Source organism: Micropterus dolomieu, linkage group LG22, assembly GCF_021292245.1.
Source record: "Micropterus dolomieu isolate WLL.071019.BEF.003 ecotype Adirondacks linkage group LG22, ASM2129224v1, whole genome shotgun sequence".
NCBI classification, from domain to species: Eukaryota; Metazoa; Chordata; class Actinopteri; order Centrarchiformes; family Centrarchidae; genus Micropterus; species Micropterus dolomieu.
This window is the reverse complement of record NC_060171.1, coordinates 28973361-28995861: the sequence shown is the minus strand read 5'-3', so window position 1 is coordinate 28995861 and position 22501 is coordinate 28973361. Positions and strand designations below refer to the sequence as shown.

At 39.8% G+C, this 22501-nt stretch overlaps 1 protein-coding gene across 1 annotated transcript in view; it reads left to right on the top strand.

Moving 5' to 3' along the window:
- The first annotated feature begins 1405 nt into the window (after positions 1-1405).
- Positions 1406-22501, top strand: part of LOC123962233 (cytochrome P450 2C15-like) — a 29935-nt gene continuing 8839 nt past the window's right edge. Inside the window, exons 1-6 of the mRNA XM_046038263.1 lie at positions 1406-1449; positions 1701-1786; positions 3428-3580; positions 3836-3996; positions 4399-4467; positions 5959-6063. Of these exons, the coding sequence (XP_045894219.1) occupies positions 1406-1449; positions 1701-1786; positions 3428-3580; positions 3836-3996; positions 4399-4467; positions 5959-6063 (618 nt within the window). The remainder of the gene's footprint in view (positions 1450-1700; positions 1787-3427; positions 3581-3835; positions 3997-4398; positions 4468-5958; positions 6064-22501) is intronic.

Genomic DNA, 22501 nt, shown 5'->3' with positions numbered 1-22501 from the left:
TGGTCGTCCCAAACGTCTTCCATTTGAGGATTATGGAGGCCACTGTGCTCTTAGGAACCTTAAGTGCAGCAGAAATTTTTTTGTAACCTTGGCCAGATCTGTGCCTTGCCACAATTCTGTCTCTGAGCTCTTCAGGCAGTTCCTTTGACCTCATGATTCTCATCTGCTCTGACATGCACTGTGAGCTGTAAGGTCTTATATAGACAGGTGTGTGGCTTTCCTAATCAAGTCCAATCAGTATAATCAAACACAGCTGGACTCAAATGAAGGTGTAGAACCATCTCAAGGATGATCAGAAGAAACAGACAGCACCTGAGTTAAATATGAGTGTCACGGCAAAGGGTCTGAATACTTATGACCATGTGATATTTCAGTTTTTCTTTTTTAATAAATTTGCAAAAATTTCTACATTTCTGTTTTTTTCTGTCAAGATGGGGTGCTGAGTGTACATTACTGAGAAATAAAATGAACTTTTTTGATTTTTGGAAAATGGCTGCAATGAAATAAAGAGTGAAAAATTTAAAGGGGTCTGAATACTTTCCGTACCCACTGTATATATATATATATATATGTGTGTGTATGTATGTGTATATATATATATATATGTATATAGACATATATATAGACATTGTTATAATGTTAAAATTGATGCTTTACTGTTGTGGCTGCTCCAGGTGTATAATTAATTTACATGTAGTTCCAGTAGTCAAGTTTATCATTACTGATGCATGAATGGAGGTACATTTTAACTGCAGATATTAACTGCATGATTATGTACATTATGGATTAAACCGCTGATTTTTTTTGATTAATGGATTGTTTTGTTTTTTTGTTTTGTAAAAATTAAAAAAATGAAATAGTGAGAAATGCTGTCACAATTACCCACAGCACACCTTCATAATTTTTTGTTTTATCCAACCAACAGTCCAAAACTCAAAGTTATTAAAACGACATCGACATGACATCATGTTCTAAACCTAACTTATGGGCTAAAGTCAAAGTCAAAGTGAACAGCTTTTCATATTGTGACTTGAAACACAAATTTTTATCCCATTGCTACAGAGAAACAGCTAATTGGAGTTACAAATTACAATACAAATAGATCAATCACATTCCCATTTAGGGAACACACTCACGCGTTGAGGTTCTTTCAATCGCATGACCATGTGGTATACAGTAAAAGAGGACCTCTTTGAGCTGATCTTGTGTGGAAAAGGACCAATATAGAGTAACACAAATAAAGTAAGGAAAATGCCTGCACAAGAGAGAGGAAGACGAGTACCAGCACAAGGGAGAGGAGTGGGACAAGGATAAGGTGGAGGGAGAGGAGTCAGAATGTGTGGTGGTGCCCACAGAAGGGCCAGAGCTTGGGGAACTGATGAAATAAGAGCTACTTGCTTAGAACATGTCAGAAAACATAGGCTATCATACAGAGAGGCTGATGAACAAGTACAGCCAAATCTCAGCCAGGAGACAATGCTCCTTAAATGCTCCGTACTTGTATAGCTCAAAGCGCTTTTACACTACATCTGCATTCACCAGTCACACACATTCATACACTGAGCCTAAGTGCTCAAACGGAAACTAACATTCACACTCATTCATACACTGGCGGAATAGCCGCCAGGGGCAATTCGGGGTTCAGTATCTTGCCCAAGGACACTTCGACACGGGGGAACCAGGGATCGAACCGCCGACTTTCCGATTAACAGCCAACCCGCTCTACCTAGCCACAGCCGCCCCAGACAATGGCATCCATTGTCCAGACTTTTTGAGAAACCAACAGGTAGGATTTTGTAGGCCTCCTCCTGCCGCAAAGTGTTAATAATTTTACCACGTATTCTAAAGACACTGCATTGCAAAGCATAATCTATAATCCATACAATATATTTTCAGCTGTATAAGGGCAGGCCTGACACATTTAAATATGTAGTTTCTGTAATTCCATCTGATGTTAGTGTTTTTATGACATTGCATGACAGAGCATCTCATTGTGATGAAGAAAAGAAGAAGACGAGAATATTATACATCACTGCAAAGCATCACAATTACAAAATTAAAGATGCAAGCAGCGTTGGGCGGGCCATCGCACGTTTAGCGTGTTGATGTGTGCGGTGGCCACATTGCAGATTCTGGAGCTCTGGTAGTGTGGCTGTGAATTTCCAACACGCTTCGGACGCTGAACAAATGTGTTAATCTTCACATCCTGTGTCCCCTTTATGGCGCTACATAGCACTTCGCACTACGACTACAAATGAATATGTAGATGTGTTCGGGGCAGGACTGTTACCAAGCACGTAAAGTTTGGTGCACATGGTGAGCATGTACACTGAAGTTGAAATAACTTCCTCTTTCATGGCAAATCATTGATTTTGGACGCCACACCACGGGCACGCCGTTTCACAAAAACTCACCGTTTGTACAACTTTTAATCGTCAAAGGCTTTAGAGTAGACAGGTAAAACTTGATGTCGGTCGGACTAATTCTCTAGGAGGAGTTTCTTAAAGTATGGAGTGTGTAAAAAAATCAAAAAACCTTATGTCCCATCTGGACATGGTACATGTGCCACGAAAATTTCATACATGTAGGTAAAACGTGCCGTGGGGGCTGCTTCATTGAAGATCACTTCCTGTTGCCAGTAGGTGGCGCTATGACTATGGGTGAATGTTGTCTTGTACATATGTTTATGGCAGGACTCTTTTCAAACGTGTGAACTCTGGTACAGATGTGAGCATGTACAGTCAAGTTACAACAACTTCCTGTGTCATGGCGAAGAGTTCAACTTTGCTACCATGCCACCGACACAATGTGAACTGCAACATGTTTTACAACATGGCTTCATCAATGCATTATGGGTGTTCTGGGACAATTTTGAAGTTGATGGGTACAACCTGCTAGGAGTAGTACATTACAGCGTAAAACGTGTAATTTCCTGTTGCCAGCAGGTGGCGCTATGACTTTGAGTAAATATTGGCATGTGGATGTGTTGATCAAAAGCTCTTCCTGCCCCAAGTGACACAGCAGTGATTTTGAGATTTCCAACTGTTTGGTTGTAACATAATGTGAAATAACTGTTGCATATTATTTGTTAATACCTGGCCTGAGATGAAGAACTTTAGCCAGAATCTTATAATCGCAGGAAAGCATGCTTAGTTTTTCACTGAGGCCGGGTCTTAAGAGTAAATTACGTTGACAAATCTATTAATGAATCTCACTGATACAACTCCCTAATACAGAAATGTCTCAGGTTTGAAAGTAAAAAAAAGAAATCACCTTGAAGTACTGTGGAGATTAAATACAAAACAGGTTAGAAAGTTAGATGGAATAGAACAGTACCGATGACATTAGTTATATTTAGAGAAAATGTTACAGTAGATGACCTGTAAACTCACACTGTATGCTCTTTGTGTCACTACACCTGTTGAAGGAGTGATTCTGGCAGATTATGGCTCTTTTTGGAGGGATCATCGTCGCTTTGCTCTGATGACTTTGAGGAACTTTGGTCTGGGGAAGGATTCCATGGAGGAGAGGATTCACAGAGAGCTGCGATACACCATTGATACACTGGAAAAGAGCATTGGTATAACTTTAATCGGTGACACCACAAATATTATAATATCAATTTCCATTTACGTTCATGTCAGTGGATTTTTATGGTTCCTTTTAAAGAGTTCTCCATTGTGTTCCATTGCCCTTTATCTCTCTGTCACTTTCTCCTCACTGCGTAAACTTGTGTTGACTGGTTGATTTTGCATTGTGTATTGTTAGTGTAATGGTCTTTTGTATTGTTGTTCAGTGCTGTGTCATACTTCAATCTACATTTTGTCTTTTACAGGCAAAAGCTTCAGTCCTCGACTTATGTTTCATAATGCGGCTTCCAACATCATCTGCCAGGTTCTGTTTGGTACACGCTACGAGTATGATGATGAGTTCATCAAAGTGATTGTTCAATGTTTCACTGAGAATGCCAAGATAGCTCATGGACCATGGGCTATGGTGAGTCAAAGCATGTTTCCAATGTAACAACTCTGGCCATGTGCTTTAAGCAAAATTTGTTAATTTGCTCTAAAAAAACAGTACTGCTAAGGCTGATGGGAATGTCATTAGTTATGTGGGTATTTGGTCATAAATGACAAATTAACATTTTGACCTCCAGGTGGAAGTAGATGAAAAATCAAAGGATCCCCAGAGTCATGAGCATTTATTCTCTGGGCGACAAGAATATCTGTCTGTGAAAGTTCTCAGTCATCCAGGTCATAGTTCACCATCAATTCTTCACGTCTTTGAGAATGAACCTTCTTTGGATGAATATCTGAATATCTGGCTAACAGTTGCCAAGAGACTTTTGGATTCAGATAAACTAATGATTTATCTTTATTTTTATTTTATTTTATACAGCTGTATGACACTCTTCCCATGATTCACAACCTGTCACTGCCCTTCATAAAGGCCTTGAAGAATGCTAAGGTATGTTAATTTGACCTAGAGATTTCATATTTGTAATAAATTCTGTACCATGAGGAGGGATTTGAGCTTATCGAGGTAACTTTAAGTTTAAGCCTGTGTTTTCAGTACCACGACGGTAGTTCACTTCTTACTGGGGTAGATCACCATGGTAACTTATGCTGAACGGCTAACGGCTGTGGTATGAACTGGGCTGTTCTGTAGCAGGTTATGTTCCAGACAAACAGCCCTCGTGGAAAATGACATCACCATAGGAAATCCCTCAGACTGTTTTATAGGCTGCTTTTATGTTTGCTGCGGTGATGTGGAGAAACTCTTGTAGGCTATAGCGATATCTTACAGAGACTGATTAAAAGCCTTAGGCTATTGTAGGCTTACAGGTTTTTACAGTAAGCCTACTAACTGCTTTGAAATGTGTTTAATATTTTTTATTTGCTCCCAGTCCATTTCGCACAGTCTGTCGCAGCTGTTAAAATAAGTGAGTTTCATTTTTCTGATGAGAATATTATGAGCAATTTGGATATTGGAATTAATTTTAGGCCTAATATGAACGCAGGTTATTTATTTTAGATTAGTAACTTTCTTATAGGCTATCAATGAGACTGGTCATGTTCAGCCCCACCTTTTGCGATGTAAGCTCAGGTAATGAGGTGAGTTTTCAGTAGCCTAAATGTTGAGATTCAGTGTTTCAACCACTATCTGAGCACATTTTATGGCATGAATGGATTTTTCATTTCATTGCTTTATGAAGTTTTTTAGAATAATGTTTGGAACACTTTTGAGTGTGTTAAATAAATTAATCTATTTTTTGAAGTGACAAAAAGTCTTTTACAGTGAAGTGGAACAACCATTTATTAAGTCTTGTAAAGTGGAAACGTCGACACACAGCCAAGCTGTAAAGGGCTGATATTTTCATACAGCTCATAAGAACACATCAGATCAACGCATTATCATAGACTAAGTCTGTTCGTATAGGCATTCACACTGTCTCCCTTCATGTGTCAGCTGCAGCTGTGTTACTTAGACTATGTAGTATTCGTATTTCTGTAGTGTTAGAGTTTGCTCTTCGTTTGTAAAATATGCGGCTCTGATGCCAGTGGACTTGTTCATGTCTGTGATGGTCATCTGCTGCTAAGCTCTTTAATGTGAACACGGTCACGGCTGGATTGGGAAACCCATCTGTGAGTTATCGAGTTGATAACCAGCATCGTGGTAACGCTTATCCCAACCGCGATTGTTAGGGTTAGTTAAGCCAGATAACTAAAATATATCCTGGGTATATTGTAGGCCTACTCGCTTCGTGGTGCAGGCCCCTGAAATGAAAAATATTAGGCCCTAAATTTAGGAATATGTAAGACTAAACAAAGATATTAGCATCAATGGTACAATGGATTTATTTTCTCTAACATCACATATATATACGGTGACAACAACACACTTTGTCAGTGGAAAAAAACTGAATGAATACAAATTAATGCTGACATGTGTTTTCAGACTTGTCAGAATCTTGTGAAGTGCTTGTTGACAGAGCACAAGAAGACCAGAGTGCCTGGAGAGCCACGAGACTTTCTTGACTGCTATCTGGATGAAATGGAAAAGGTGTGTTCGTGTGTGTATGGGGTGTTGAAAGAGTCACCTCACTACCAAATGCATGAAGATGTGTGTGTGTGCATGTTTCTGTGTGTGTTCGTAATTTGACTCTTTTCACAAGAGGAATTTTCATTGACACATGTGAACGTTGAATAGCTGAGGGTCTGGTTTGTCTCAGCCAGCAGTGAAATTGACAAGGATTTATAGACAAATTTTAAGGTACATGACAAACTACTCTAAACTATTAGACAATAGGCCTATACAGAATGACATTTTTCATTTAAGCTTGTTTGTAAAAATTCGCCATTAGCCAAGCTAGCACATAAGAGCTTATCATTCCAGCAGTCTTTAGTATTTTCCCCCCTTTTATCATTGGGTTTCTAACCCATCCCTAACCCATTTTGTTCTCATGGCATGAAACTAAAATAAGATAATGTTTAAGTTAGTTGCAGTGCTGTGGATCATCCTTGAATATGTGAAGTACTGCCAATTGTCATTTTTCTGTTAAAGCTTGCACTTGGCGGCCCCAGGTACAGACATAGAGCACAGGAGAGTGAATAAAAGTTAACAGACTATTACAAAAAATGTGCAGTGATGGTGAAGGCAGGTAAGGCTTGGCGTGAGCACAGGACAGAAGCTGGCGAGGTCTGCTTTCCAAAGAGTTTGGCTGAAGATCTGGGAATCCTGTAGCAAAAGACAGCTAAGGTTACACAAGAGACTATAAATTGTGGATACTAGATCCACTGGAAACCAGAGATAAGAGATGTACTCAACCGTAAAATGGTATGGCATTATCTGGGGACAAGTTACAGGAAGCCCAGAGTATTTAAGTCTTGACTTGATTGGAAGATTGAGGCCGGTATGTAGCTCTGACAGGTGTCCAGATTGCCGTCACAGTCAAAACACACCCACTCACATACACACAGGCAGACAAAAAGGGAGGGGAACATGGGAGAAACAACAGAAAAGCCCCAGAGCCACTTCACTGGCTGTGACATTTTCATCTCTTAGCTCTCCTTCTTCTTGCTCTTTCAACCGCATAGTCTAAATTCCACATCTCTTTTTCAACTCTGTAATATCATGAGACCCACGGCACACAACACACACACACAGACCACGGCATCCTCCAACTTGTTATAAGTTGTTGTTGTTGCGCAGAAGTGATGTTGCTATTCTAACCGTATTCTAACTATCTAAAATGAGTATCTATGCATGAATCAATTTTCTGCCTAGCTAGCTGCTACCTACTGTACCTGTGTGAAAATGGCATAAGCTAGGGCATTCTGGTACAAATAACTGAGATGATCTGTCATGACTGGTCTTTTTCAGTCATGTTTCTTTCTCTTAAGAAATCGTCTTTGGTTGATCCTAAATAATATAGACTAGCGCCCGACCAATAAATTGCTGTCTAATGCTGCACCTCCATGTATTCACATCTTTGTGGGCAGTAAATGTACAGGAATGAAGCACAGATAGATAGTTGTGTGTCCAGTAATTATTACCAAAATGTTTCAGCGATACAGCATTTATCACTATAATTCATTGGATTTCTCAGAGTGTTGTCAGCGGGTGTTGGTAGGGAAGGATCGGGCCAGTGTTGACGACAATAATTTCACTTTTATTTCATGTATTCACATATTTCTGAATGGCATATTAATTGCTTAAGCATTACAAAATAAGAGTGAATTGCGTAATATGGGAACAATTCACAAAGGTTACCAGTCTAACTGCCACTCTAAATATAAGGTAATATAAGGTGAACAGAAACTGCTCAGTAGCTTTGGAGATCAATTTCAGTCACTGCTTCAATCCAATCAATTATGGTCTTGTTTGCCTGGTTGTAGACATATTGCTGGTGGGTTCCCGTATTTCAAGTTTATTGGTCGGCTTTTTTGTGGCTGAGCTTTTAAGATTCTGCATTGTTTTTCTTCTTCCCTAAGTCAGATAAAGCATAAAAACATGTTGTTTAAATCGCTCTGCATCCAGGCTGTGATCCATGAAGTGCAGAGGATAGCTAACACTGCTCCACTTAGTGTCTTTCACTGTACGACTAAAGACACAGAGCTCATGGGATATTCTATTCCCAAGATAAGTTTTTGGCAATAGTGCTGTGGAAACAAACCTCACAGTACTGTAAAGCAACTGTTGGTACCATACTTTACTTGACTTATTCCTAGATTCACTTAAGCTACCAGAGTAGATAAAGTAATGGCACAAACATTACTTTTACTTAGGTAACTTAAGTAAATCTTAACTTCTTACAAATGTTTTGTACCTTCCTGTATTTTCTCCTCAGGGTACAATGATCATCCCTAACCTGACCTCACTGCTGAGTGAGGAGGGACAATGGAAATTCTCTCATGAATTCAACCCTGAAAACTTCCTCAATAACAAGGGAGAGTTTATTAAACCAGAGGCCTTCATGCCTTTCTCCGCAGGTATGAGAGAGAACAACAAACAGCAGTATGGGACTTGTTATTGTATCACACCTGCAGTGACATGCACAGATTTTAATCAAATCATTATAGAGGTATTTTTTTTATGTCTCAGGTCCTCGGATGTGTCTTGGAGAGGGTCTGGCTCGTATGGAACTCTTTCTCGTCATGGTGACGCTGCTGAGGAAGTTCAAGTTTATCTGGCCTGAGGATGCAGGGGTGCCAGACTACTCTCCGGTCTATGGGGTCACTTTAACTCCCAAACCTTATCACATGAAGGTCCAACACAAGGCAATGCAGTAAGGCGGTCTGTAGACCCAGATTAACACAAGGCAAGGCAAGTTTATTTTTATAGTACATTTCAACAACAAAGTAATTCAAAGTGCTTTATATAAAACATAAAAGCAACAGGGAATTATAAAAAAGTTTTAAAAGTTAAATAGAAAATAAAAACAGGCTGGTCTCCCACCTTTGCTTATTTTACTCCTTTGATTCCCCATCTCCCACTCTATCCCCCCTTTAGTTACTTAGGGACTCTAGACCTAAGGGGACTCTAACACTTTAACACTTAGGGACTCTTACCCTTCCTTAGATACAGTCGTTACTGTAAATCCAGATTGACCACGCTACAAACTCTTGTAAAAGCGGTTGAGAAGCAGCCATTAAACTCCTGAGAACAAATATGCTGAATACAATACAGGGCTTTTTGTTCTACGCTTAATGACAGTTAACAGTACACATAGTGAAATGTGCCAAAAGGTGGGTGAGCATACTTATGGCACCCCAGAATAAATATTATTTGATGTTTTGACCTACCACTAGATCCTGCAGTGGGTATCAGGCTTTGCTATCATTTATCTACTGAGCCTCCTTTACAGGTGAAACCACAGGTCTAACACAGTCCTGCCTTGACGTACCTTAAAGCTGCTGTTAAATCTAAAGTTAAGAACAGATACTTGGCAGCTTGACAGGCCTTACTTAGGTTCTAAAATATTAATGCCATGGCCCGCTCAGTAGTCCAGCCACCTCACTGTATCTGGTTCCACTAGCCTTATCAATAGCCATTTGTTAGCAACCCACTGGAAAATAGTTTCACTATAACTGTGTATGAATGAGTTAAATGAGGACCAGACAGAGATCTTTCTCATTGGCCTCCTACATCATACAACTGTTACTGTCCAGTTCATCATCTTTCCGTCCACACATACCAAGAACCTGGGTGTTACATCTAATGGCGAGGTTTAAACAGGCAGGTAAATTTCATCATCAGGTCCAGCTTCTTCCAAATCAGGACCATCTCCAAAATTAGGAAGCAATCTTCTGATCTATGAAATGAAAGAATGAAAGAGTCATTCATGCATTAATATCATCCAGGCTAGACTATTGTAACGCCCTCTACCTAGGCATCTCTCAGGCTATTCTCAGTTTACAACTAATCCAAGTCATGATGTGGAAACAATATGGACGTTTTTGTATAGCATCTAGGTGATGGCTTGTTATTTATGTGATACTGCTATTTAAGAATGCTGAAACAATTTGAAGCTTTATATTAGTGATTTTCTCTCAGATTTGTTGCTCCACTGCATTGCTTAAAACCACTAAAACATTGCTTTACCTGAATTGTTATCAGGGTTAATGCTAATAAATAGCTAATCTAGGTCTCTTTACGTCAATAGCCTAATAAACCTAGAACCTAATAACATATAACCCATACCAGATAACATATGCACTACGTGAATTAAGCATTTACTTTGGTCCGTCATGTTTCTGCGTAATATGGCATCAACTCAGCCCATATGACAGTTGAAACAGGTTTTACTTGCTCTCATCATTGGCCATTAACAGATCCCTTTTTAATGCATTTTCAATGTAAGTGATGGGGAACCAAGTCTACAGCCCTCATATTGTGCAAAACTGTATTCCAAAGGTTATTTGAAGTTAACCCCTTGACGCCAATTGTCGCGAACTTGCATCATACCTCTTCCTTGCAGACTGCAAGCCAAGATAGCACATGGATTCCCCCAATGCCTGTTGGTGCATATTCAATACGTACCTAGGAACCTTTTGCAAGCCCTGGTTTCTCGTTTATACCTTTTGTCGCTAATTTGCATCATACCTACACATACCTGAATTTATATCTTTTCTATATTCTATAGACAAATTAACAATCGTCACTTAATTTAACATCAGCTTGAAAGCAAATGACAAAAAATAATTTTTTTAATATTTTGATTCAGGAGTTAAGGGGTTAATATGAGGTTTCAACAGTCTGAGTTAGACATAGCAAGTGGTCTGAGTTAGACAAAGCAAGTGGATATCTTCCAAAGTTCCACTGTTCCACTGTCCACTTTGCATTTCCCTGGACAGTCTTTCCTGTTGAGCTGCAGTGGAGGATAGTAACACCAAGAGGGAATTTTGTATTAAAGACATATCTGTAGTTGTCTCTGTTACTGTGGATTCTATTGAAGTCCTCTACCTGCTCGTTGTTAATTCCATTCCAAGGTCAATAGTTGGGGATCCTGTCATCTTCCACTTATGCTCTTGCCGACTCTCGAGGTAAGCTCTTTTTCTTATTTGCTATAAATGGTGCAGCCTATCAAACTGCTGCCACCATGAATTGCCAGACCATGTTGGCCCCACTGGAGTCTATTTCAGCTGTCTTTCCAGGCCATCACTTGGTCTTTCCCTAGTTGTCAGGTGCCCTATTCACTGCAGTCACAAGCTCGTGCTATTTAAACAATCGTTACTCATTGAAGAAAACTACTCTTTTCACCAAATTCCACCTACATTCGTCACCTACATAGTATGGAAACAGTCTTAGTAAGAGTGACTATCCTGGTCCTACCTTACCTAACTGCTGCTTTCAATACAGTTGATCACTGCACTCAACTGGCTTTCATCCTAATCGACAAACAAGAAATTTCAGGTAATCATAGACAACATTGTGTCCTCAACAGCGCGTATACTCTGTAGGGTTCAATCCTTGGTCCAATTCTTCTCTCACTCTACATGTTACCTCCAGGCAACCTGGTTAGCTAGTTCACTTGCATCTCCCACGACTTCTATGTTGATGACATGCAGCTGTATTTTTCAGTTAAGCCATGCGATCTTGGTAACATTGGTGCCCTCCATGACAGTCTGGCTGCTATAAAGGAATGGATATCACTCAACTTCTTTCTGCTAATTCCAGACAGAAGTGAGGTTTTCCTTCTTGGTCCTAACGAGTTTGTCTCTGACGTGAAACCCTGTATTGACCCTCTTGGCACCAATGTTAAACCTTCCTCGAGAAACCTGGATGTAATCTTTGAGAAAAACCTGAACTTTTACCTTCAAATAAATATGCTTCTGTAAACATGCTTCTTCGGACTCCTGAACATTGCAAAAACCAACGCTAACAACCAGAGAGCTAGAATTACTAATTAATAATGTAGACACAGAATCCATACCCATTTCTCAACGTCATGACTTGAGCCGGCGCTGTCCTGTCTGCAGACCTTAGATCCTACATCGTATCTTATTTACTGTGACAGCTTACAATACACATAGTGAATTAGGCCAATCAAGCATCATATCTACCAATCTTCCAATCAAGTCAAGACATCATATTATATTTGTTTAGGTTAAGCTTTTAGTGCACAGTGCGTCCATCACGTAGATAATTCTTACTGCAAACTCGTGTAATTCATTGAGATGTCCTCCCACAAAGAATGAAAGCGTCAGACATTTGAGCAAGTGCCCCAAAACAACATGTGTTTACATTGAAGTGACAAAGCCGCCATAGCGGCCGTGGTTCTTATGTGAGCATGAGGAGGTCAGGTGACGATGTTATAGAACAACAAAGTCCACATAAGGGAGCAGCTTAAGGTGAATGGATGTGTCAGCAAACATCAGACTTCAACAAGAGAGGCTGCTGTATGTTTCTCATTTTAAACCAAGAGTCAACTGTATTATTTTTAAAGTTTCACAAAGATTTATTACTGTAACCATGTCAACAAGGCCCCTAACCTTAATGAAATAGTTATTTTAACCCAAACCATGATGTTTCTCTAAACGAAACTGTTTTTATGCTTAAACCTGGCCAAACCTTTAACCATGGAGTTGAAAAAGAGATCATAAAACAGATTTATTTTTTAACAGTGAATTGCAAACAGTTTTGAAATGAACAGACAAATGATGTTGTCATGCCAATAGGGGTGTCAGATCAGAAAATGCTTGTAAACTTACTAATTACTCATCTATAGAAATGACATTATTTAAAATGTATATTTACTGTTTTCCATGACATGCTTTGATGTATCATTGATTGATAATGGATCATGTTTTTAGTCAGGTGTTTAACATTCCTTGCATTAGTAGTTTAATGATATGCATTTATCAGTTTAAAAAAATAAACTGCTACAATATCTTGTCTTCCCATTATGTTTCTTTTTTGGTTGATAGACTGTACATTAAACACTATATGGCAGAAATAAATGAATACATACATGGTGCGGTGACAGTGTTCTCAATTGCAGCCTCAAAGAGTTTATTTTTCTCAAAAATGATGATAGAGTAGAATTATCTGACACAGTGTAAACTATACAAACACTGTTTTGCACAACTAAAGGAACAGAAAGATGGTATAAAAACAAACTTCATAAAAGGTATTACAGATTCATTGTGGGGCTGTTTTGGGCTATTCAAGTGTACCTAATGAACATAATTGAGAGAGAGCCCAGAGCAGGTCCAGAGCAGGTCCAGTGGGGGGAATCCAGGCGGGCTGGGGAATCCAGAATCCAAGCAGAGCAGGAATGGAGTCAAGACAGGAGTCAGGTTTCCGGCAGGGAGTCTGCACACAAAACAACAGGGTTAGGGGGTGTTCAATATGACAAGATCACAAAATGCAAAGGCTAGAAGATAGACTGACTGAGCAGTTTTAGACTACAATCTGGCGATGAATTGCAGGGACGACCAGTTATATATGGACAGGATTGATTGATGATGATTGTAAAGATGAAGCGCGGCCGGGACTTGACTCCCATGCACCTGTAATTAAACCGCATACGCACAGGGGGAGGGAGAGAGAGAGACTTGCTCACCGGGCTGCGGCAGGCCTGACAAATATGATTGTAGCAATCACATCCATCGACTTCCACTGCATACTGAAACTGCCCTTTTCAGTGTTCACAGTATTTCTAGGATGAAGGAAGGCATGTGAGTGTGAACTGAAGCAGTTTTGGGTGTCACTGTCTGTGGTGCAGATTTAATATCCTAAAACAGATTTTCCTTGCTATCTTTTAAAGAGTTATAACTTTACTTTGTGTCTTTTCACCCTCATGGTATGGACAACATTTAGAATGGGTTTGCCAGTGACAGTATAGTTTGATTATAGATTATGTAAATGTTAACAGAGTTCGGCTTTGAATCTGGGGGTGAGAAGAAATGACAACAGATAGTTAATGGCTTCCTCAAGTGGACATCATTCTGTAATGGATATAACATTCAAGTTTATTTTGAACTTGAAGCCCTTATGTATATACCTCGATGTAGATAGATAGATTATGCAAATATTATATACATATTTCAGATATATTTCCAGAAGCTAGAACCGCATCCATCTTTATCTGACTCAAGCTCAGATCATCATTTTGGCCACTCAATGGGTAATTCTTAATGTAATTCAAAAACTGTTAGAATAACCTAAATTGTGTTGGCTGTTGTGCAGTGGTCGCCTCACAGCAAGAAGGTGGTGGGTTCAAACCCCGGTTTCTGTGTGGAGTTTGCATGTTCTGTCCGTGTGGGTTCTCTCCGAGTGATCCGGCTTCCTCCCAACATCCAAAAACATGCAGGCTAATTGGTGTCTTCAAAATTGTCCTTAGGTGTGGATGTGAGTGGTTATTTGTCTATATGTGGCCCTGCGATGGACTGGCGACCTGTCCAGGGTGTACCTCGCCTTTCGCCCGATGTCAGCTGGGATTGGCTCCAGCCCCCGTGACCCTGTACACAAGATAAGTGGTTGACGATGGATGGATGGACGGACCACCTATATGCAAAATATTCTACAAAGAGACAGTCTTATTTTTGGATAATACTGTACTTAATTAATATGATTTAAAAAACATGGATTTTGTTCACTGTAGTTCATTAATAATGTAAGCAGCGCAAGCTGCTTACTGGAAATAAGCACAAAATGCTTTGCTGCTGTTGTTCTAACTGTCCGGCCTTTCCCAATGAGCTTAGCTCTTGGCAAATAGGTCAAAAACATTCCTCAGGGGTGACTTATTCTGTCATCATATCCTTAATTATTTATCAGCATTGAAATCCAGGGGGAAAGAAGTTCTTCAGAGTGAGACAGTTCAGTCTGTTAGGTGAGAAATATTTGTCAAAGTGGATATATCAGTAATATCTGCTTAAAAGTAAGTTCACACATTCTACTGCTACCCCTCCTAATAACTTATTGACTGATTATAGTGGATGATGAGTGCACTGCATAGAAGGTCATATCACCTAAGTCCCAGTTATTATCTACTGTGTCTCTGTCCCCAGTTGGTGTTTTTATTGGTTCTAGGCCTGGGGATGTCATCGGTGGACTGCAAGCTTTGATAGAAGCCCTGGTCAACAAAGCTGCCAACTTCTCTGGCAGACCACCAGACCTAATGGTTAATCCTAATGTACAAGTAAAGGGTACAGGACAAGTTCTGTTTTTTTTGTCTGTGCTGAGTGATTTTTTAATTCCAGTGTATGCCATCATTCATTGTATTGTGATAAGTTAACCTGTGCTGTTTTGCATTACAGTTTTTCTCGATTGCTTAAACACTAAAACCAGGCTTTTGAAGTTTAAAGTTTCAAAACCATAACGCCATTTATCACAAGACACCCGTTTCCCTAACCTATAAACACTATTCCCTGTTTTGACACATGATTCAGATTTGTTGAACTGTCACTGCAAAACTACACACAAATCTCTTAATTTGTCATTGTCTACACCATGTGGTCGTTTGGAAAGCACTGGAAACATTCAATATTGTTCACTCAAGTCAGCACAGCTTGAGCTCAATTAGCACACAGCTACCCAGGTGGAAACACAGAGTCATAAATGATAACACACCAACCAGAACCTTAAATAGATTGATAAAAAGGCCACAGTAGGAGTAGGGGGAGGAGGAGGAGGAGGAGGAGGAGGAGGAGGAGGAGGACAAGATTCTCTAGCCTGTCCCAGACCAAAGACAGGATGCTGGGGCAGAATAATTATTTTTTGTTGCTTGGTGTATTGTACTATACAGTGGAAAATGGATGTTTTTAGGTGAGAAGTTATGGATTTGTGTTTTGAGAAAAGGAGGGATAATTTAAAGAAAAGCAATTGAGAAAAACTGTAATGTCACTGTTGAGTTGTTGCTCTGATGTCACATGGGTCCATACACAACCATTTATTACATGCAGTGGGCCCCCTTCCTTTTTTAATACATCTATTGTGCCTGTACCAGCAAGTGAACCCATGCATCTGTTGTGGTTATCAGAGTTATCATTAATGAACTGTGTGAAACGGTGGCTTTAGAATAATATTGTTACTCTGGCCTCCACACTGAGCAAGGGTTACTATATTACTGACAAATAAATAAGAATTTATTGGAATCAAGTTTTCTTTGCAGAAATAAATTTAACTTGTTTCCCAGCTGCGTGCCCGCTCTGTTTCGACAGAAATATCATAATAAAAGTCTATAATCCGTACATACTTATAATCCATACACAGTATATGCAAATAAAGGCAGGAAAGACTAGAAACACAAAATCAGAATCATCGCTCTCAAACTGAGTTAATAGTGTTAATATACGGAGTAATGTTAAATAATAACTCAGTGTATGTTATGAAAATGTTCTGATGCTGCTTAAGATTGACCAATGTATAACATAACACTTAACAACCAGGCGCCTAACAAACAAACATTTGTACTCTAACCAAGGGGGGTGTAGGGTAGGCCTACCACTACAGGAATTATTAAGTACTGCATAACAAGAGACATTAATTTAACAATTACATAATGTAAGAAATTCATCATGGTCTGCGTTAGGTTATGCTGTTTCCTGTCTTTCCTTAAGTTTATCTCGATTGCTTGAACACACAGTTCAAAATGAAGCTCTCCACTTGAAACCATTAAATTTTGCTGAAAAAACACATTTTGCCCTCAGAAACACACACACCACAACACAGTCTTATACATTGGTGAGATAAAACAATACTACAAAAACTGGTTATAAGTAATGCTGCTTGTGGTTGTACCCCTCAAAAACCTCTCACATGATGAACACAAAAGAAATTTGCACACATTTTTCATTCCTTAGCGTACTGTACAGTACACCACACCAATCAACAAATTATTCTACCCCAGTGTCCTGTCTTTGGTCTGGAACAAGCCAGACATTCTTGTTCTCCACCTCCTTCTTCACCTCCTCCTTTCGCCCTGCTCCTGCTCCTGCTCCACCTCCTCATTTTCCTCCTATCCCATCTTCTGCTCGAACTCCTACTGTTCCTCTACCTTCACCTCTAAAGATGATGATACACGGAGCAACTTTTAGACCAATGGTGCTGGGCAATGTTGTCGTCAGTGGTAATGAGTAAATATTACTACCGTAATCCCCTTCCCCCACCACTCCGCCACTCTCCCCGCACCACAGCTATCCGTTCAAAACATAGTCGGACTTGCCACCAGCAACATTGCCCAGCAACATTGCTCAAAAAGTTGCCCCGTGTATCATCAGCTTTACTCCTCTCCATACTACTCTTCCTCCTTCTCCTCTCTGGTGTCCTCGACCTTTTCCTTCACATTTTTCTGGATCCGTTGTTCCAAAACTGAATGAACTGACTCTGGCCCTTTTATCTACAGTATCTATTGAAGCTTCTGATTGGTGTGTTATCAGTTATGACTCTTTGTTTCCACCTGGGTAGCTGTGGGCTAATTGAGCTCTTACTAATTTTACCTACTGCTGTCGGATAGTATAATTTAAATGATGCATCATATATGACAATTACTTGTTTTGGATGTAAAAATCCACCAACAACCAATCAGAGCCAGGAGCAGTCTCTAATGCAGTGTAAATCAATCTCGTGCAAATGCTATGCAGCCCTCCTCCTTGCCTATGCTCTCACTCAGTCAAGCTTATTATCTTCAGCGCAACTTCAGAAATTTTGCAAATACAATGTCTGAGAAACAACCAGCAGCAATGGAAGAAATGTTCATCCCTCCTTGGCCAACAACAGCGTTTACCAAACACGTGTGTGATCACGTCCTGGCTCCACATGGAGCTTCAGGCTCATTATATTCGATGCCATGGTGCTTTATCAACGAGTGGCAAAGAGCCATGATGATAAACAGTGGGGAATAAGTTTTGATGGGGGGGCAGTGGTGTACTAGCCTTGTTGCAGCTGCCTCTGAACGTGGGTCACTTTGCCCTGGGATGCAAAGCGTTGGAGTTGGAGCAAGAGGGTGCTATGAAGAATGAGCCCTATGCAGGATGAAGTTTCAAAGGGCAATATTGATGTTTCGGTTGCAAACGAGCCAGTTCTTTTCGGTTAACTTTTAACCATACTGTTTCATTAGTGTAGTATTATTTTTGTCATGCAACTAGGAAAGTTATTCTTCACACTTTAACCATCAATATGACAGAATATTTGGTAACACTTTCTATGAAGGTCATCACTATAATGACTTATTCATATATTTATATCACGATATAATGCGTCCATACGACATTATAACAGTTGTTATAATCACTTACAAACATGCATTAGGTGCTATAGTAAAGTTCATAATGTATTATGAACTTTTGATTTAATGTTTTATAACTAATAGTAATACCAGTTTATATTACTGTGCGCCAAGAATCTCCGACCATGTTCCATAACACATTATAACCACCGACTCTGCCATGTTATATACACACTTTTTTTTGTGAAATGTTAGTGAAATATAAAATGGAATAATAGCTGATAGTAATGTTTAAAGTTATACAGCATGTCTTTGTTTGCTTTAAATAAAGTGTTAAAATATCTATCCCATTATAATATATTACAGGTGGACATAATACCATATGAACCAATTAAGACCTTATAACATGTAATTGTTTGCTTTAAGTAAAGTGACACACATTTTGCGCAGGAAAACAACTTTTATTTATGTTTCTTCAATTTATGAACAATCTGTATGAATTTTGAACATTTTGCAGTTTAGCACAAAAAAACCCAACATAATTACATCAAGGACACTCATTCTCAGGGGGACGAGAGATACCTCAAGAGAAGACCTGTTGCTGACCATATAAGAAGCTCAGATGTTGTCACAGATGAATGACGAGCCTATGGACAGGCCCTAACAGATGCATTGGACAATAAAAGACAACCACTTCACAAAACGTAGCCTATTAAAAGACATTTTAAAGTAATTAAATGGGAATACCATTTGGGCAGTAGGGATTAGAATCTCTTGGCACCTCACGTTTCGATTACAATTCAGAGGGCAGCGATCCATCTTGATGCATCTTTTTTTCTGTGTAAATTCTGAATAATTACTAAGCATTTCGTTTACACATTAAAATCCAAAATAAATATCTCCTCAATTGCTCAAAAGGACTAGTTTACATCCCTGATTTACTTTAGTAGCCTCAGCTCCTCCGTGGTCACCAGCGTCCTTCCTTTAATAACCAGTTGTCCGACTATCAGGATGTACAGTATGTGTACAGGACACCAGTTTAGCTTCAACCTGCTATTCTCATTCCTCAACAAGTTAGGTAGTAATGACACGCAACTAATTAACATTACTCCGTTACTAATTTAGCTAACGTTACACTTCAGCCAAAACCGTGCTTTACAGACCAGGGATCTGTTAGCTAGCACTAACCGCCTTCACTTTTCCAGCAGTTGCGGAAAGAACAGACTTAACGGACACACTGTGACCTACACTGCACATGTTCTGCCAGACTGACAACTTACTAAGTAACTTAAATATTTTCCTCTGCAGAATTGTAAGGGGATAGAAGAAGAAGGGCATAGGAAATACATGTTATGAGGTGTTATAAGAGAAAGTGTTCTCAGAAGAGATGAGTTTTCAAGAGCTCCTTGAAGTTAGAGAGCGACGCCCCTGCTCCGATGGCATGTGGTAGCTCATTCCACCACGTGGTTTCCAGACTGAGATTGCTTTGTGTGTAGGGATGGCAGAGCCAGGCAGTGTTCGTTGGAGGAGCACAGTGGCCGAGAAGGAATGGAAGATTGTATTATGGAGTTTAGGTAAATGGGTGTGGTGACCTGCAGTGACCTGAATTTGATTCTGGAAAAATCAGACGCGCTGCTGTGTTCTGAACCATTTGTAGGGGTTTCACCACACAAGCTGGAAGACCTGCTTGGAGGGCATTGCAATAGTTGAGGCGAGAGATAACCATGGCCTGTACCAGAAGCTGGCAGAAATACTCCTAATAAAAGTAAAATATACCAGTACACTGTCATTAAAACAGTGAATACAGCAATGTGACAGAAGTATTCGGATCCTTAGCTACAGAAGTATTCCAAGGAAAATTCAGGCTGTAGTATCAAAGAAAAAGTACTGGTTCGTAAATGCTCTGTTACTGATTTGTTTTTTTATATATATATATGTCACGGTTTGGGTGAGCGCAAAGCAGGTGAGTGCCCAAATGCAAGACACTGAGAGTGGAGATACAGTTCAGGGAATTTAATCCAGACAGAAGCAAAAATAACAAAGTTTACAGTTAGTTGATTAATCCATAATCCAAGACAGCAGAGAAACAGGCAGGATGCTCCACACATGACACGACAGAGCGTATACACACTACAATGACCGGACAGGGACTGAACAGAAACACCAAACATATATACACCAGGGACTAACGAGCAGACGGGAACAACACAGGTGAGAGGAGCAACACAGGTGAGAGGGATCAGGACTATCGAGACAGGCAGGCAGAGAGACAGCAGGGGAAAACAGAGAGACAGGCAGGCAGAGGGCTTCTGGAGTAACAGACAGAATACAGGTTACTTAACACTGAACAAAGACATTATCAAAATGAGACATAACAGATCAGAACAATATAAATGACAAACTAATCCAGACACAAGCAGACGGATCACAAATAAACTACAACCAACAGGGAAAACAGACTGAAGCTAGGATTAAACAGAACACAGAGCAGACTAAGACACAGAACTACAATGCAGGGCTAAACCTAAGATACAAGACAGACAGGTACAAATGAGCAAAACTGAACATGTAAATTTACAGTAGAATAAACAAGGCTAAACAGAGAGAGAGAGAGAGAGAGAACACAAGACAAGGAACAAAACCCCAGAACATGGACCAACTGTTAAACAGAACAGGGTAGGGAATAGAGACAGGACCAACCACGAAACCGGACAACACTAAACATGGACCAGATCAGAAATAAGGAAAATACCAAAACACCACTAAACACCAGCAAACAGATCATAACCAGATAAATAATAACATCAGGCAGAGGAAGCACACTAAGGTATCAAGCAAACTATAACCTAAGTCTAAACTGACAGCAACAGAACAGCAACAGGGAGCCTAAACACAAGGTGTTAGCAACAAAGCAAAAAGGGGCCGAACTAAGGGAGACAAGATAACAGAACAACACAGACAAACTCAACAACAGACTAAGATAACTGAACAGAACAGATAAACACAGAATGATAATAACCAAACGGACAACAAATTAGGCAGAGCTCACAATTAACACTAGCAGACTGGTCACAGGACAACAGACAGGACTGAAACCCAAAACCCAACATACTGTAAAACAGATACTGAACTGATCAAATAACAAAAAACTTACGGAGAGCTGAACTAAGCAACTATACTGTAGTTTCATTAATAACAAAGCATCATATTTTATTAGTTCTTCATATGTTTTGTATGCAAAATAATTAATTTCTAAAGTAACTAGTAACTGTAAAATGTAGTGCAGTAAAAAGTACAAAATTCCCTTTGACATGTAGTAGAGCAGAAGTGGCATGAAAAGAAAAGGCTCAGGTAAAGTAAATGTATCTCAAATTAGTTCTTAAGTATAGTACTTAAGTAAATGTACTTACATTCCACCACTGACTGTAGCTACATTTACAACTTTCTTCCACTCTACTGATTAGCCATGTGATCAGCTAAACTAATTCAATTCAGTTTTATTTACTGTATATAGCGCCAAATCACAACAACAGTTATCTCACAGCGCTTTTCATAAAAGAGCAGGTCTAGACCGTACTCTGTGATGTTATTTACAGAAGCCCAACAATTCCCACCAAGAGCAAGCACTAGGCGACAGAGGCAAGGAAAAACTTTCTTTTAAGAGGCAGAAACCTCGAGCAGAACCATGGCTCAGGCTGGGCGGCCATCTGCCTCGACCGGTTGTGGGTGAAGGAGAGAGAGAGAGAGAGAGAGAGAGAGAGAGAGACAGAGAGAGAGAGAGAAGGCAAGAGAGGAACAGAGAGAAAGAGGGCAGGAGAGGAACAGAGAGAAAGAGAGAGGGATGGAAGGAGAGAGAGGGGAGGGAGGCAGCCTACACAATATACACACAGAGGTACAGGCAAATCAAATACTGCCATCTGGTTCCCTAGTAAATCACATTAAGCCTGTGGCAAAGAACCTTGGTGTTTGGTTTGATAGTAATTTAAATTTCGAGCAGCACACCACAAAGCTTCTTCAATCATGTTTTTATCAACTTAGAAATATAGCAAAAATTCGATCTATGTTAACTTTTAAGGACACCGAGACCATTTTACACGCCTTCATCTCATCACGCCTGGATTATTGCAACAGCCTTTTCACCTGTTTAACCCAAAAATCTATTGATCGACTCCAGACTGTCCAGAACTCAGCTGCCAGGCTTTTAACCAGAACAAAGAAATATGACCACATTACTCCTATTTTAGCTTCATTACACTGGCTCCCAGTATGTTTTAGAATTGACTTTAAAATTCTATTGATCACTTTTAAAGCTCTTCATGGCCTCTCGCC